This window comes from Neophocaena asiaeorientalis, unplaced genomic scaffold (genome assembly GCF_003031525.2).
Source record: "Neophocaena asiaeorientalis asiaeorientalis breed wild unplaced genomic scaffold, Neophocaena_asiaeorientalis_V1.1 scaffold156, whole genome shotgun sequence".
In the NCBI taxonomy this organism is placed as follows: Eukaryota; Metazoa; Chordata; class Mammalia; order Artiodactyla; family Phocoenidae; genus Neophocaena; species Neophocaena asiaeorientalis.
This window is the reverse complement of record NW_020173773.1, coordinates 958,632-974,352: the sequence shown is the minus strand read 5'-3', so window position 1 is coordinate 974,352 and position 15,721 is coordinate 958,632. Positions and strand designations below refer to the sequence as shown.

Here is a 15,721-nt window from a genome sequence, read left to right as displayed (position 1 = left end):
TGAAGACAATAAACATTATCAGTTTCTTCTGTATCCTTCCATAAATCTTATAAGCTTATACAAGCAAACATGATCATATATGCTTTAAGTAAAAAGTTCCAATCTTGCTTTTTTAAAATTAACATTACATTTTTACATCTTTCAATAGCATTACATGAAATTTTCTCATTTGTTTTTATGGCTGTGTAGTATTTCACTCTATACATGGTTGATAAACTCTCTAATGTGTCCTACTGCTGAATAATTAAACTATTCCCAAGCTTTTTGCCATTATAAACAATACTGTAATAGATAAACTTGTACATATCTCATTTCACTTGTGTATTTCTAAATTAACTTTCTAGAAATGGAATTGCTAGGTCAAAATTGATATGAGTTTGTAATTGTTAGAGTTACCAATTTGCCTTTCATAAAGGTTCACCAACTTAAACTCTCTCCAGTGATGTATGAGAATATGTTTTCCTGTACCTCACTCACAGGAGGGTTTTCATATATTTTCTTCACTGTCAATGTAATAGGTAACAAAGATATCATAGTATGGTATTAACATTTCAATAAATGAGAATGAAATATGTGTGTGAGATATACTGTACATCCTTTCATATAAATTATCTATTTGTATCCTCTACCCATTATCTACTGGCTTGATTTATAGGGGTTCTTTCTGTGATAAGAGCTGTAAATATTTTGTCTTTGGTGGTTTATGCAAGGTAAAATTTGTTGAATTAAAATTTTACCTCTTCGGAGTTTTGTGCCAGACTAGTAAAAGGCCTTCCCCACTCCAAGAATATATATATTTTTAATCTCCCATGATTTTTTAGTTCAACTTTTTTTCCTTTATTCTCTCCTTCCTGCCTGCCCTTCTTCCATCCTTCCTTCCTTTTCTCCTTTCTTTTTCTTTTTTCCCTGTTTTACTCCCTCCCTTCTTTATTTTGCTTTAAACTCTAACCTGTACATGATTTGCAATTTATTTTGGTCTAAAGTGGAAGGTTTGAATCTAACTTCTTCCCCACCACCATCAAGATTACAAGACAGCTGTCCTAACACTTATGATTTCTAGCAAGGCAAGCTTACCTAAAACTAGTGTTATTTGAAGATGACCTTGCTAATTAGAACTAACAAGGCATTTAATGGTACTATATAGTCTGTTGCACTTTAGTTCACGTAAGACTCTTAAACAGTAAGATTTAAGAGCAACATTTAAACATTTCAATGCTCAATGTATTTAGAAGTAGAAAAAAGGTGTTGCATAGCAATATACACAGAAAAGAGTAAGTATAGTCTACCCTAACGTTTATTCAAGGAAGTCCAAGCTTGAGTTTTACAGCAATAAAAATTATTAGGAGGAGACAGAATTAAGTACAGTAGGTAGACAGACTTAAAGGCCTTAAGTAGTGGGGCTTCCCTGGTGGCGCAGTGGTAGAGAGTTCGCCTGCCGATTCAGGGGACACGGGTTCGTGACCCGGTCCAGGAGGATCGCATATGCCGTGGAGCGGCTGGGCCCGTGAGCCATGGCCACTGAGCCTGCGCATCTGGAGCCTGTGCTCCGCAACGGGAGAGGCCACAACAGTGAGAGGCCCGCATACCAAAAAAAAAAAAAAAAAGGACTTAAGTAGTAATTTGAATTAGATGTCGAGATTATTCAGAACTACTGTACCATAAGGACCTGATTAAAACAATGCTGAGGGCAAGACTTCTTTCAGATAAAAAGGCATCCTAAAAAGTAGAGACTGGAGATTCCTACAACTGTCACAGATTCAAAGAAATTATGTTTGTTTCATTTGTCAGATAACTATATAGAGCTGATTTACCCTTACAAGAGACAGTATGGTAAAATTAGCTTCATCTGTAATGGTTTAATTTTCCACAAAGAAAATGTTTAATACTAAGCAATTAATATTTTTATGTTTGGTCCTGCTTTTTTTTTTTTTTTGCGGTACGTGGGCCTCTCACTGTTGTGGCCTCTCCCATTGCGGAGCACAGGCTCCGGACGCGGAGGCTCAGTAGTGGTGGCTCACGGGCCTAGCCGCTCCGCAGCATGTGGGATCTTCCCCGACCGGGGCATGAACCCATGTCCCCTGCATCGGCAGGCGGACTCTCAGCCACTGCGCCACCAGGGAAGCCCCTGGTCCTGATTTTTAGTCCATTCGTCACTCTGCTTCCAGAATGCTCTTATTAAACACAAGTTTGACTATATCACTCTCCTAGTTTAAATTTTAATGGCTCTTTATTAGATTTAACAAAGAACAAATATTTATTGAGTACTTATCAGAAGCCAGGGACTATTCTACCCCTGATGCAAAGTTCTCTTGTGTAGTTTATATTCCAATATTACTATTTCTGGGATTAAAGTCCAAATTCTTAAACACAGCAAACAAGTCTATTAGATATCTGTATTTTGGCTACCTCTTTAGCTTTAACTGACTGTTCCCCAATAAATATCCTAAGAAACAGCCATACCAAACAATTTGCTGTTCTCTGAACATGCCACACTTTCTCTCATCTCTATGTCTTTCAGCTACTTTTAGCTCAACCCCTCAACTTTTAGTCAAGCAATTCTAATTACTTACAGAGCTCAGATATTACCTCTGTAGAGATGCCCATTCATGCATCACTCAGATTGTGTTAAATACCCCTCCTCTCTGCCTCAGTACATTACCCTACCTTCAGATTTATCAAAACTGTAATTGTTTATATAACTGTCTCCCCTATCACACTAAAGTCAGGAAATAATTCCACAGTGGCAAGTATATACTCAGTAAATATGTCTTGAGTGAATGAATTATTAAAAGCAAAACAAGAGAGCTCAAAGGAGAAGTGAAAGATTAGGGCAGGACTAGAATAGACAGGGAGAAAGAAGTTGCTGGGAAAGATAGCCTTCTTTATTAATTTTGTAAAGACCTATGAGATGTAAAAGAGTTGAAAGGACCTTAGGAACTGTTTTAGTGTACTCGAACCGCTATAACAAAATGCCACAGACTGAGTGGCTTAAACAACAGACATTTATTTCTCATAGTTCTGAAGCCTGGAATTCCAACATCAAGGTACAGGCAGATTTGTTGCCTGGTGTAGACAGCTGCCTTCTTGCTGTATACTCACATGGCAGAGACAGAAAAAAAAAAAAGAGAGGGAGGAGAGAGACACCTCTCCTGTCTCTTCATTTTTAAAGGGCATTAATTCCATCATGAGGACCCCACCTTTAAGACCTAATCTAACCCTATTACCTCCTAAGGTCTCCAACTCTAAATACTATCACATTGGGGATTAGGGCTTTGTCATATGAATTTGGTGGGGGACACATTCAATCTATAGCAGGAATCAAAAGTGAGAGTACTTTAGAAATCATATAGTTCAATACCCTCACTATATAAATTTGTAAAATATGAGAACCTTATGAATTGGTATGACTATTCCACACAGTTAGGAAAGACACATTAAAATAGAATTTAGGAAACGCTGACCTTCATATTCTTCTTCATTCTCAAGATAATCATCATCCAGCACATTCAGCAGCCTTAGCACTGGAGTAGGAAGCATCACCAAATCTTCAATATGAGGGGCTGTTAAATTCATTATAACATGGTTAAATGTAAACTCTCCCAAATAAATTGATGACTACCAGGCAAAGGAGCTTGGGAATACAAATTAGTTCTGATGTCTCATTTGATTGTAAAATAACCAAGAAAAAAAATAAAGACGTATACAACTTACCAAAAGGAATGCTAAAGAATGGGCTGCACAGTGCCATTTCAGCAGGAATTCTTCTGCTTGGATCATCATGAAGCATGCTAAAACACAAAAATAGGTATCTTTACAATTTTTGTCAAATCTTTTGAAAATGCAACCATTAAAGAAAATAAAAACATCTAAATGTTCACCACAGCATTATCATATTAGCATGACTTACTGAATCGTTCATCTACAAAAAAATAAATGCTCTTTATGAGTAAATAGTTCAATAAATTATTATATATACCTAAGACATAATATATTTTAATTTAAAATCTTTTTGATTAATAAATACAACATGGGAAAGTGATCCACACTCTGTAACACTAAGTGAAAAACAGCTAGACATAGATTTAGGGTAATCCAATTAAAAAAAAACAAAAAGAGGTGAGATGACTTTTGAGCCTTGTCAAATCCCCCTAATAATAAAGCAACTTGATAGCAACATCAAAAATCTATGGACAACATCTCTAACAAAAGTAGGTAACCCCACTAGACTCCAAAATACAAGAGGCTAGGGAGAAACCATCAATAGCAATAGGACTTGCACCACATTGGCATGTATGTAGAAGGAAGCAGACAAAAATAACAGTTAATCTGATGAACCAGAGAAAAAAATAATCCCAAAGAACCAGCAGGTATTCACTGGAAAGCACAGTTAGCCAATTTGAGAAAAGCAGCTGAAACTACCAGGGGTTATACATTCTAATTCCAAGTGAATGCAAGGGGTCCTCTGTAAGACCTGAGGGGGCTGAAGTAATCTAGACACTAGAACCTCTCAAAACCAACCAGCTGAAGCTCCCTTCCAGGGCAGAGTCCTGCAAAGAAAAGAAAACTTGGGAAGAGAATCCACATTGATGGGGTAAATAAATTGAGAGAGAAAGAGACAAAGACACCAGGAAAAAAGCAGGGAAGGGGAAGAGCCAGGAGATCTCAGGAAAAGAAAAAAAACACTTTTTCAAAAAAAATTACACAAAACAACAGAAGAAGGAGCCCTGTGTAGTTAGAAAAGCTACACCTTCTTCTGTACGTTTAAGAAAATGTATTTCATATAAAAATGAACCACATAAAAAGTATTATAACAAAGTTACTACGCAAGAAAAGAGAATTGCAAAATAACTGCCCTCAGACAACGAATGCATGCAAGAAAGACATGACCACAACACAGATGAACACTATAACCTACCATTTCAAATGAGCTAAAGGCAATTTTTACAAAGATACAAGATATGAAAGAGTAACATAAATCAAATTAGAAAATTTCAAACATCAGATAACAGAACTCAGGAGAAACAAAAGGAAAAAATAATTTCATAAAATAAGCTTAAGCTAGAAGAGACATAAGGATGAATAAACACAAGTGATAATGTCTTAAAGACAAACAAGGCAGAAAGGAGAAAAAATTTTTTTTTTTTTTTTTTGCGGTACGCGGGCCTCTCACTGCTGTGGCCTCCCCCGTTGCGGAGCACAGGCTCCGGACGCGCAGGCTCAGCAGCCATGGCTCATGGGCCTAGCCACTCCGCGGCATGTGGGATCTTCCCGGACCGGGGCACGAACCTGTGTCCCCTGCATCGGCAGGCGGACTCTCAACCACTGCGCCACCAGGGAAGCCCAAGAAAAAATTTTTAAATAAAAAGAATGAAATAAAAAAAGATTCAAGAAAAAGTGATAATACTGAATAGAGTCAAAGAAAATCTAATATATATAATGGGAGTGCCTGAAGGAAAAAAACAAAGCGAGGGAATAAATACTAAGAACTAACTTAAGAATACTTTCATAAAACAAACAAAAAGATCTGAAACTACATATTTCCTGAGAATACAGACCCCAGAAAAATCAAAATCTATTATTCTGGTAAAATCACTAGACTTTTAAGAAAAAGATGAAATCCTCAGGGCATCTAGGCCAAAAGACCAAGTGACTTTGTTTTTTTTTGCGGTACGCAGGCCTCTCACTGCTGCGGCCTCTCCTGTTGTGGAGCACAGGCTCTGGACGCGCAGGCTCAGCGGCCACGGCTCATGGGCCAAGCCGCTCCGCGGCATGTGGGATCCTCCCGGACCAGGGCACAAACCCGTGTCCCCTGCATCAGCAGGCGGACTCTCAACCACTGTGCCACCAGGGAAGCCCGGCAGGCAGATTCCTAACCACTGCGCCACCAGGGAAGCCCCAAGTGACTTTTAATACAAAAACAGAGTGTCATCAACATGCTGTTTTCAACAGCAACACTATATGCTAGAAGAAAAGAGAGTACAGTTTACCATTGAACAACTCCAGGGTTAGGGGCATGCCCCCTCCCCACAGTGTAAAATCCATGTAACTTATAGCTGGCCCTCCATATTCACAGTTCCTCTGTATCCACAGTACTGCAGCCGCAGATTCAACCAACTGCAGATCATGTAGTAACATACTATTTACTACTGTAAAACATCCATGTATAAATGGACTCTTGCGGTTCAAACCCATGTTGTTCAAGGGTCAACTGTAATTTAAGACACTCAAGAAAAGTGTCTGCTAAGGATTTTTATACCCAGGTAAACAGACTTTCAAGTATAATAAGCACAGTTTAACTATTATTAATATGCAAGGGACTTCCCTGGTGGCACAGAGGTTAAGAATCTGCCTGCCAATGCAGGAGACACGTGTTCAACCCCTGGTCCGGGAAGATCTCACATGTTGCAGAGCAACTAAGCCCACGCGCCACAACTACTGAAGCCCACATGCCTAGAGCCTGTGCTCCGCAACAACTGAAGCCACCACAGTGAGTAGTCCCAGCTCTCCGCAACTAGAGAAAGACCACGTGCAGCAACGAAGACCCAACGTAGCCAAAAATAAATACATAAAACAAATAAATTAAAAAATAAATAAAACAGTATTTAAAAGAAAAATGTTAGGGCTTCCCTGGTGGCGCAGTGGTTGAGGGTCCGCCTGCCAATGCAGGGGACACGGGTTTGCGCCCCAGTCTGGAAGAATCCCACATGCCGGGGAGTGGCTGGGCCCGTGAGCCATGGCCGCTGAGCCTGCACGTCCGGAGCCTGTGCTCCGCAACGGGAGAGGCCACGGCGGTGAGAGGCCCGTGTACCGAAAAAAAAAGAAAAGAAAAAGAAAAAAAAAAATTAAAAGAAAAAAACATGTAAGAACTCAGAGAATATTAATCCTATGATCAAGACAACAAGCTTCAGTAAACTAAAATGACTAGAGAGACATCAACACAAGGATCAGTGATGAACATTAAATATCTAGTTACACATAGAACTGAGATTAAATGAGAGTGCTTGAAAACAGAGTGCATAGCATGTAATAGCTATATAATTTGCCAATGCAGATATAACTTTTTCAAATGAGGGAAGAATGGGAAAAGCATTGCAAAAACAACTGTTTTCAATAATCTTATTGAGACTGTTTTAGTGTAATGTGGAATGAAGCAAATGAGTAATTATGAAATATTCTAATCTGGCATTCTCTTTGTCCTTAAGAACCAGAATTCTTGACATAAAAGAAAAGAGAAAGAGATGTAAAACAGAAGAAGTAAAAACACTGTGGTTCTGAATTTAAATTGGAAACATCAGTATGAACTCTGTCCACTTAATAGGCCTTGAAACAATGACCGCTCCAGTAGCAGTGAGTATTCCTAATACCGATTGTGGTTTTTAAAATACCATTTCCTACTAAAAGAAACCAGGCTTCTTGGAGAAATGCTACTTCCAGGTCTGGGGCAGGAAATGTGTACTTTGAACTAGGAACATCTTACCACACCAGATAAAAATGAAACTATTACAGATAATAAGGTCTGCCAAAACCAACTTGCAGAGGCTCACATTCCTCAAAGATGGGATAATTTCAGCTTCAATTAGGATAAGAACTGCAATGGATTGAAATATACCAAATATATTTAAATTCACTAGTTAATAATGATACTTTGACCTTTCAAAAAGGGGATGGTCTGCTTTGGAAGATGACAGGGAATCAATTCATTATGAAAACAAGTCAAGAGAATCAAGCATTTATTTCGCCTTAACTAAATGAAGAGAAAATGACATAATAAGAACATCACCATTCTACAACCCCTAACAAAGTCATGGATCTAGGCACTAAGTATTAACAGTTCTTAACACATAAAATGGAGACGGCCACATTATGTGCTGACATAAAAAAAACAGAATACCATCTACAGTCTGGAAAAAAAAAAACCCTCTAGATACAAATATACAACTACCAATTTACAGAAAATAGGGAAATATGCTAGACTATACTACAATAACACAATCTGTAAAATTCAGACTGTGGACAACTATACTGAGTCAACAACCCAGGCTGTTCAACAAATAAACAAAGGAACAGGGAGAGTAGGAGATGGAAAGGGACCTTTTAGAGTAAATGAAACTTAAAAGGGATTTGTTTTTTTTTAATAGAAGGGCAACACTAAACCATAGTGTTTAGGAATGCACACTTAGGTAATAAAACTATAACGAAAACAAGGAAGTAATAATCACGTAAGTCAGGGTAGCGGTTACTTTTAGGGAGGAAGAAGGGGCTTGAGATTGGGATAGGGTACATAGAGGACTTCAGGAGTAGCTGGTAAAGTTCTAATTCTCAACCTGAATATAGTGGATACAAGAGTATTCCTAAGCATTGACTAAGCTACATATTTGTTTTCAGTTTCTATACTTTAGTCTACAAAAAAAAAAAAAAGGTTCGAATAATTTGCATGCATACACAACAAAATATGAAGAAAAACACTGAAAAGAAATACACCAAAGTGTTAACAGTAGAAAATGAGCTTATAATTTTTATTTTTCTTGTCACAATTTTCTATAGCTTCCAAATCTAGTATTACTTGTAGAAGAAAGGGAAAAAAAAGTATTATTAAAAACAAAATAAAACCAAACCCCTCAAGCTTAAATAACAAGGTCAATTAGACTTTTAAGTCTATCCCAGAATCCATTACATAATTTGACTTCTATCCTAAAATCCATTATATAATTTTACACTGCCTCTTTTCAATATAAAATGCAACATTTAATATCTAGTATCAATCAGACACTGACAGCTATTTAAAACTACTGTAATTTGTAAGACACACACACACACACACACACACACACACACACACACACACAAGTGCAAGTAAAACTGGTGAAGCTGACAATGGCACTATGCATCTTTGGGACTGGAGAACTGGCTACAATTTCCAGAGAGTTCATGCAGCAGTGCAGCCTGGGTCTTTGGACAGTGAGTCAGGAATATTTGCTTGTGCTTTTGATCAGTCTGAAAGTCGGTTATTAACAGCTGAAGCTGATAAAACCATTAAAGTGTACAGAGAGGATGATACAGCGACAGAAGAAACTCATCCAGTCAGCTGGAAGCCAGAAAGTATCAAGAGAAAGAGATTTTAATGTGGCGTTGTCTTCATGGTGGTTCCAGTTTTGTTTTTTGTTTCTTTTTTAGCTTGGTGTTGATGAGAATATCCAGTCATTTGTGCTCTGGCTAGGAATATAAAGCAAAAACTCACATGCTTGAATCATTGCTTTTTCATATTTTACAATGAACTGTCCTCTCCCCATGTTTTTATTTCTAAAATAAACAGTTTGAGATCCTAGGAGGTAAGATGCAGATATCAAGCATATGTGGGTTTGTTGAACATAACTATCCTAAAGATAGAATGATTTATCACTTTTATTAAAACCCTTTTTTTTTTTAACTTACAGAACTGCTTACTGTAGTAGGACATGTTTTGAGGGGAGCAGTCTTTTTTTTTAATCCTTTAAAAACTGGTATCTGTGACTGATAATTTGGGATTAAATGATTTGAAGCGTTAAAAAACAAAACAAAAAACTGGTGAGTTCTGAGTTCCATGGACTGTAATGTCAATTTCCTGATTTCAATATTGTACTAGTTTCATAAGATGTTACCACTAGGGGAAACTGGGTGAAATCAAAACACTACATCTGTATACTTTAAGCAAAAAGCTCCATAACCGCCTGACTCATTTCATTATATACACATGTGTAATATTAATTATCTCTCATCAAAAACCACAGTGTCATTTCCTTAGACACCAAGATTTATAAAACAATCAATCATGCCAGATAAAAACAGACACCTTCACTTACAATAACCGACGCTAATCAGAACACCCTGCAGAGCAACACCTGGCCCAGGAGTCACGTGGACCAGCTTTCTCAAATACGTTTGACAACGACTATCATAAGGGCATGACTAACTTGCCACCGAATCTGAATGGCCGTAGGTTTACTCTGAGAAACAAACATTCCTGGGTAGAAGGAGTAGACTAATGAGCAGTTTTAGTGAAGCTTTAAAAGCCAGTTTGGAGAAAATTCAAGAATAGGGTTACACATCCTTTTAACTAAACCATTTGTCAGAAATCATGTTTTGTCAATTCAAAGAAAGTCTATTTTATGTCACTACATTTTTAAAGACAGGAATTATTTTTATATTAAAAAACAATTTAAAAATTAAATAAAAAACACTGTATCTGTCCCCAGAGTTTTCAATGGTAATTATTTAAAGTATAATATATAATTACTTTACTTGAAATTTTTATTTGGTAGTCCAAAGTAAACTTAGTCTTTAGTTAATAAACACCTATTCTCTATCATATATAGAACTGCCAGAGCTACGAAAGGCCCAAGGTACAGTGATCCATCATCTATCTTCCACTGAATAACTGCTAGGAAGAGCCTAATACCTGGTACTCACCAGGAAAAAAGAACACTCCTTTGAAAATAAATTTAGTAAAACAACTTGATTGCTTTCTTATTAGAAGCTAGACTGTATAGAATATCTAAAGATTTTTGATTCTAAGGAAGGAAAAGTTCTACATGATTAAGCAAACCAGAAATAATAATATAAATCCATTCAGAAAAAAAAGCCAGTTTAAAGTACATGTAACATACCTTTTGATAAGGTCTCTTAGGTGATAGGCTGGAATTGCGGCATTCACCACTGCTTTACTGGCAAATATGTGATCAATAATAGCAGAACTGTTTGCCTAAAAAGACGGAGAAAAATCTTCCTTTGGTTATTCAATTCAGTCTGTATTTACTAAGTACTGGACACATAGCACTGAACGGTTTGGTAAATTAAATGCAACAGAAAACACTCTCTTCTGAGAGCTTACAATCTTAATGAAGGAGATTGGTACATTATTATAAAACTTCTCGAGAAGAGGAACATTTTGTCTCCATTCTCAGTACCTGACACTCTATGAAGACTTACCAGATGAATGAATAAAGAAACAAATACCAAAGCAACCACACAGAAATGTAGTTTAATGCAAAATGAGAAAGTAAATGTGTGCTAGGTGAGTCAGTGTCTTCATGATGAGTCTTCAATTGGTTTTCAGACAGAAATAAAATAAACTATCAAAGAGAAACAAGACAGTATTTAAAAATTTCATCTGTCACATTATTCATACCTTAAATCCTTGTGGAACATAACATTTTCTCCCTGAGTACTGTGGAAGTGAGTACATGAGTAAAAAGACCCGATGTCATCATCATCACCAATACCACAGGCCACACTCTATGCTAGGAACTAGGTATCATCTCTTTTTTAACCTCAACACTGTTATCCTCATTTTACAGAAAGTAAACCATAGCTTAGTAAACCTAAATAAATAACTTAGAGGTGGGGGAAGATATAAACCCTAGAGGTTTAACGTCAGAGCCTATGTTCATACTTGGCAATTTTGCCTCTATAGAAAGTGATAAAATACAGAATAACGATGCTTATACCTAGGAGACAAATAATGGGGAATGCTTTAGTACACATCATGCCTCTAAATTTCACCAAAACAATGCCCAAATGTGATCTAGTTCTGGTTGGCTCTGGCTCAAGAAGAAATAGTCCAAAGAGCTCAAAGTTAGTCAAAGCTAAATGTAGAAAATTGATCCGTTTATCTATATTAGCACTAGAGAAAGAACAACGGACTGTTTGGGGTACTAATGATAAAGAATGATACTGGTTTTACTAACATGGCAGTACTTTTTTTTGCCAAAAGTAAGCATTAGGTACACCCACTAGGCTATTAAAGTATTTACTCCAAGAACTGCTTCACCAGGTATAGATGACTAGGGGTTTAAAAGAAAGAAAACTCTGTATGGTATAATGGCCACACACTATGCATTAGATGCTCAAAAAAATACTTGTTTAATATCAAAAGCAATAATAATTCCTAAACATTGTACTGTTTATCAAACCTCTAACCTAAAGGATACTGATATCATCACAACATTAAAGCCCCAATATGTTGGAAAACATAATGTAGTTAATTCCTAACTCATGAATATGTGAAAGGTTAATTCCTGTGTCAGAGGTTTGGAACTTAGAACCCATGTTCCCAAAGAAACAATGTTATTAGCAGCACTTTCTCAGGATAGTTCACATATAGAATACAAATAAACACGAAGCAGAGTGGAACTGTGGACAGAACACTGAACTTCTGAGTAGGAGGGACAGAATTGGGGGCCCAGGTCTAGAACATCCAGTTGTACTATCTGGAGCTAGTGGTTTTACATATCTGTGCCTCCAAGTTTTCATTTGTAAAAGAATAACCAATATCCATTCTAACAATCCTCATAGAATAGTATTGTATTAGTAATATTTTAGAATATAATACTACCTTACTAAACAATTCATTGTTGCTTCTTTGGGGAAATGCATTCATTCAAGCACTTACGACACGCCAGGCCTCAGCTAAAAACAGTGAGCATGCAATGCTCACTAGCACATCTGTAGCTATGGGAGTGAGGAATGGCATTGAAGGTAACATGAATGCAGTAAGAGGAATATGGAGGAGATGAAGCAATCAGCGTCTTCAAAGAGAATCACTATAAACTGAGTACACTTACATTGGGATTAAGGGCCCCAAAGCAAAACAGTGGTAGAGTTTACCTTCCATTCCTGAGATCTGACTGTATGTTTCAGTTTCATTCCTGAGAACATTTCCAGTAAAATGATTCCTAGGCTCCACAGATCAACAGCTGAGGTACATTCTGTATCACTCTGCAGGCCAGCCTGGGCCAAGCAGTTCTGCAGTTCTGCTTCCGGAGCCCGATACCCGTCTGTCTGAATGTACTTTACATCCTAAAGAAGATGAGTAAATACTGTAACCAATCAAAAACTGCCCACTTTCCATCCAACCAGTGTATTTACCTCTCTGAAAGTGCAATGAGCCACTGCCAAACCGAATGTCAAAATTTTGAGTCCTTGGCTACCACAATGCTTTGGTTCATTAACTGGGTACTTCTCAAAGCCAAGCTGTACAATTTCCATACAACTGCTCATTTCTTTAGATATTCTCTTGCCTGTCAGACACTGCTGATATATAAGGACGCTCTGCAAAGAGCTGATAAACCATGGAGAATGGAGCATTTGCCAGAACTGTCACATGAGTTCTGCCATTAGACAAAGTCCCAACATTGAAGACACTAGTAACAGTAATTCAGCAATTAACCAAATGCTCAAAGAAAAAAAAGCCTTCTATGTAGGTAAAGTACTTTTAATAATTCCACAGCCCTCTTGTACTAGCTCCCCCTACCTGATCCAAACATATATCCCTTTTTAATGATTATGGCAATGAAATTCTTATTTGCTTCATCCCCAGGCACTTCAGTATTTTACATAGAAATATCTCTTAAGTCTCTACTAAATCACCTCTGTTATTTAAAAATATTTTGTTTAGACCATTGAGGGGGTGGGGAGAGAAAGTATGTCTTACCTGATTGCCTTCTTTGAAGCTAAGTCCAAAGTCAATGAGTTTAAAACATTCATTCTCGGCACTCCACAATATATTACGTGGTTTGAGGTCTGCATGGACATAACCCTCATGATGAAGAAAAGCAAGGGCCTCTAGAACATCTCTGGCACAATGCTGTATCATCCACATGGAACAACCCTGGTGACTGGAATATAAAAGCAATTCCGAAACACTGACATCCAGGAGTTCAAGCAACAGACAGCGTGATGGCACATTTGGAGAGAAGTGGATTGTAAAGACTCCATATAAAGTCACTAGAAAAAGAAAAGAATTATAATACTTTAAAAACCAGACTCCGAGTAAGTGACCATTAAAGTAGATACAAATTTGCGGTAGTCTAGATAAGGATAACTTTGATGAGCAAGCAAGCCACTGTAATTTACTTTTCCCATGAGTAAGATTTTTGGGCAACTGGGTTACTTTATTTTAATAAAATGAGACGACCTTCAACAGCGAATTACTATTCAAAGATATTAAACATGGCACAATAATTCAAATTGTGTTTCCCAAGCACTCAGGGATGGGTGAATAGGCACTTAGGGTGCCAAGCAAAAAATGATCAAAAGAAAAATCCAAATACTAAGTACTCTTACGGCAAATGTCACAACATGCAAAATCAAAATTGAAGACTGTTTCTTGATCCAAAATAGCACTCTATAATCTAAATATTAAAAGGAGAGATTGAGACTTTCAAGATGACATTTTAACCTAATCTTGTAAAGATTCAGCAACTCCTTAGGTCTGCAAAAAATTTCCATCTTAAATACCCGGGTTATATACACCATTTAGCAACGCTTAAAAAATTAAAAAAAATAAAAACTAAAAAAGCAACACTAGTGTTAAGAAATTCTTCTCCAAATGGTAATATTTAAAAGGTCACCTTCAAATTAAATATGGATCATGCTTGCCAAGAAATAAGACATTTCTTTATTAACCAAAGCCGTTACTAATTATAAGCTCTCTGTTGGTATAGTAACAATGAAAACTGTTTTCATACATCAATCATCAGTAACCATCACATATTTTACATTCCGAATATCTGAATCATGAAACATGGTCTTACCTGGGTAAAAGTTTAAAGTGCTTATGTATAATTTTCACACTTCCATAAGGACTACTATGTAAAATTTGGGAGTCATTTCTCCCAAATCCATACTAAGTATGTATCAAGTAACACCTATACGGGTTATTAGCATTGACGTCACAAGTACTAGAAATATTTCCCATTTTTCACTGGTGTGCAAAGATTAAAACATTTCCGTATAAGACATGACAATCTAGGAAAGATATGCCTCTTTTCACTAGAGAAGATAATTCTCTGTGCTAATAGGTGCGGCATTCTCCAACGAGAACTGAATCAAAACAGAATTTATTGAGCATCTACTACGGCCAAAGCAGACCACCAACTCCACCGTATTGCAGAGTGAAAGGGGGACGGGAAAGGGCCCTGGACCGGGTGATAAGGACAGGGCCAGACCCACTTGTCCAGCCTAAAAGACGGAAGACGGAACGCCAGGCTGCAAGAGGGGGTGCATGCCTGGACTGGGACCTGAGCAAGACGAGAAGGGAGACAGCGGCTATTACCGATGTTCCTGTGACCCTGCAACTGCTCCAGCGCCGCCCTCTCTTTGCGGAAACCGTACTCGGCGGCCGAGGCCGCAGCCCCGGTGGTGCCCGGCGGTAAGAACTGCTTCAGAGCGCCGGGGGGCGAGCCGGGTGTGCCGCAGCAGCGCACACGATACACCGAGGCCGAGGAGCCGCTACCCAGGCGGCTCTGTACCTGCCACAGCCGCCCGAAGGCTTCCAGAAACCGCGGCGGCTCCGCGCTCCACGCGCAGCCGGATCCCGCCATCGGTGCGGACTGAGGGCGCTGACACGGAGCTGACGCGACGCCCAGGGCAGGCCGGCAGGGCCCGCGGTCACATCCCCGCCTGCCGGACCAGCGGCTCCGCAGGGAGGGGCCTGCAGCCGCCTCACCGACTGCCGAGACCTCGGGCCGCCATGACACCGGAAACCGTAGGCGCTGTGGGGGGGGTGGGGTGGGGGGGGTGGTCCCAGAAGCCGGAAATGGAGGAAGAGCCAATCCTGCAGGCTGAAGGAGACGGGCCCAGAAGGGGCGGGGTCTAGAGTTGATTAGAGGAATTAAGGTTTGGAGGAAGGGACTGAGGTTCAGAGTTGTGAAACTTTCTTGAGTTCTCACTGTTCCAGGCCCAA

The 15,721-nt window shown here is 38.5% G+C and overlaps 1 protein-coding gene across 4 annotated transcripts in view; it reads right to left on the bottom strand.

Moving 5' to 3' along the window:
* Positions 1–15,514, bottom strand: part of UHMK1 (U2AF homology motif kinase 1) — a 104,872-nt gene extending 89,358 nt beyond the window's left edge. For 2 of the 4 annotated variants that reach the window (XM_024751606.1, XM_024751609.1), the window contains exons 1-6: positions 15,092–15,510; positions 13,469–13,761; positions 12,643–12,834; positions 10,644–10,738; positions 3,712–3,788; positions 3,462–3,560 (exon numbers count right to left, since the gene is read on the bottom strand). In XM_024751606.1, the coding sequence (XP_024607374.1) occupies positions 3,462–3,560; positions 3,712–3,788; positions 10,644–10,738; positions 12,643–12,834; positions 13,469–13,761; positions 15,092–15,359 (1,024 nt within the window). In that variant the 5' untranslated portion in view covers positions 15,360–15,510. Of the gene's footprint in view, positions 1–3,461; positions 3,561–3,711; positions 3,789–10,643; positions 10,739–12,642; positions 12,835–13,468; positions 13,762–15,091 lie in introns of all 4 variants that reach the window. The other 2 variants (XM_024751613.1, XM_024751608.1) reach the window with 2 other exon arrangements.
* Positions 15,515–15,721: the final 207 nt, after the last annotated feature.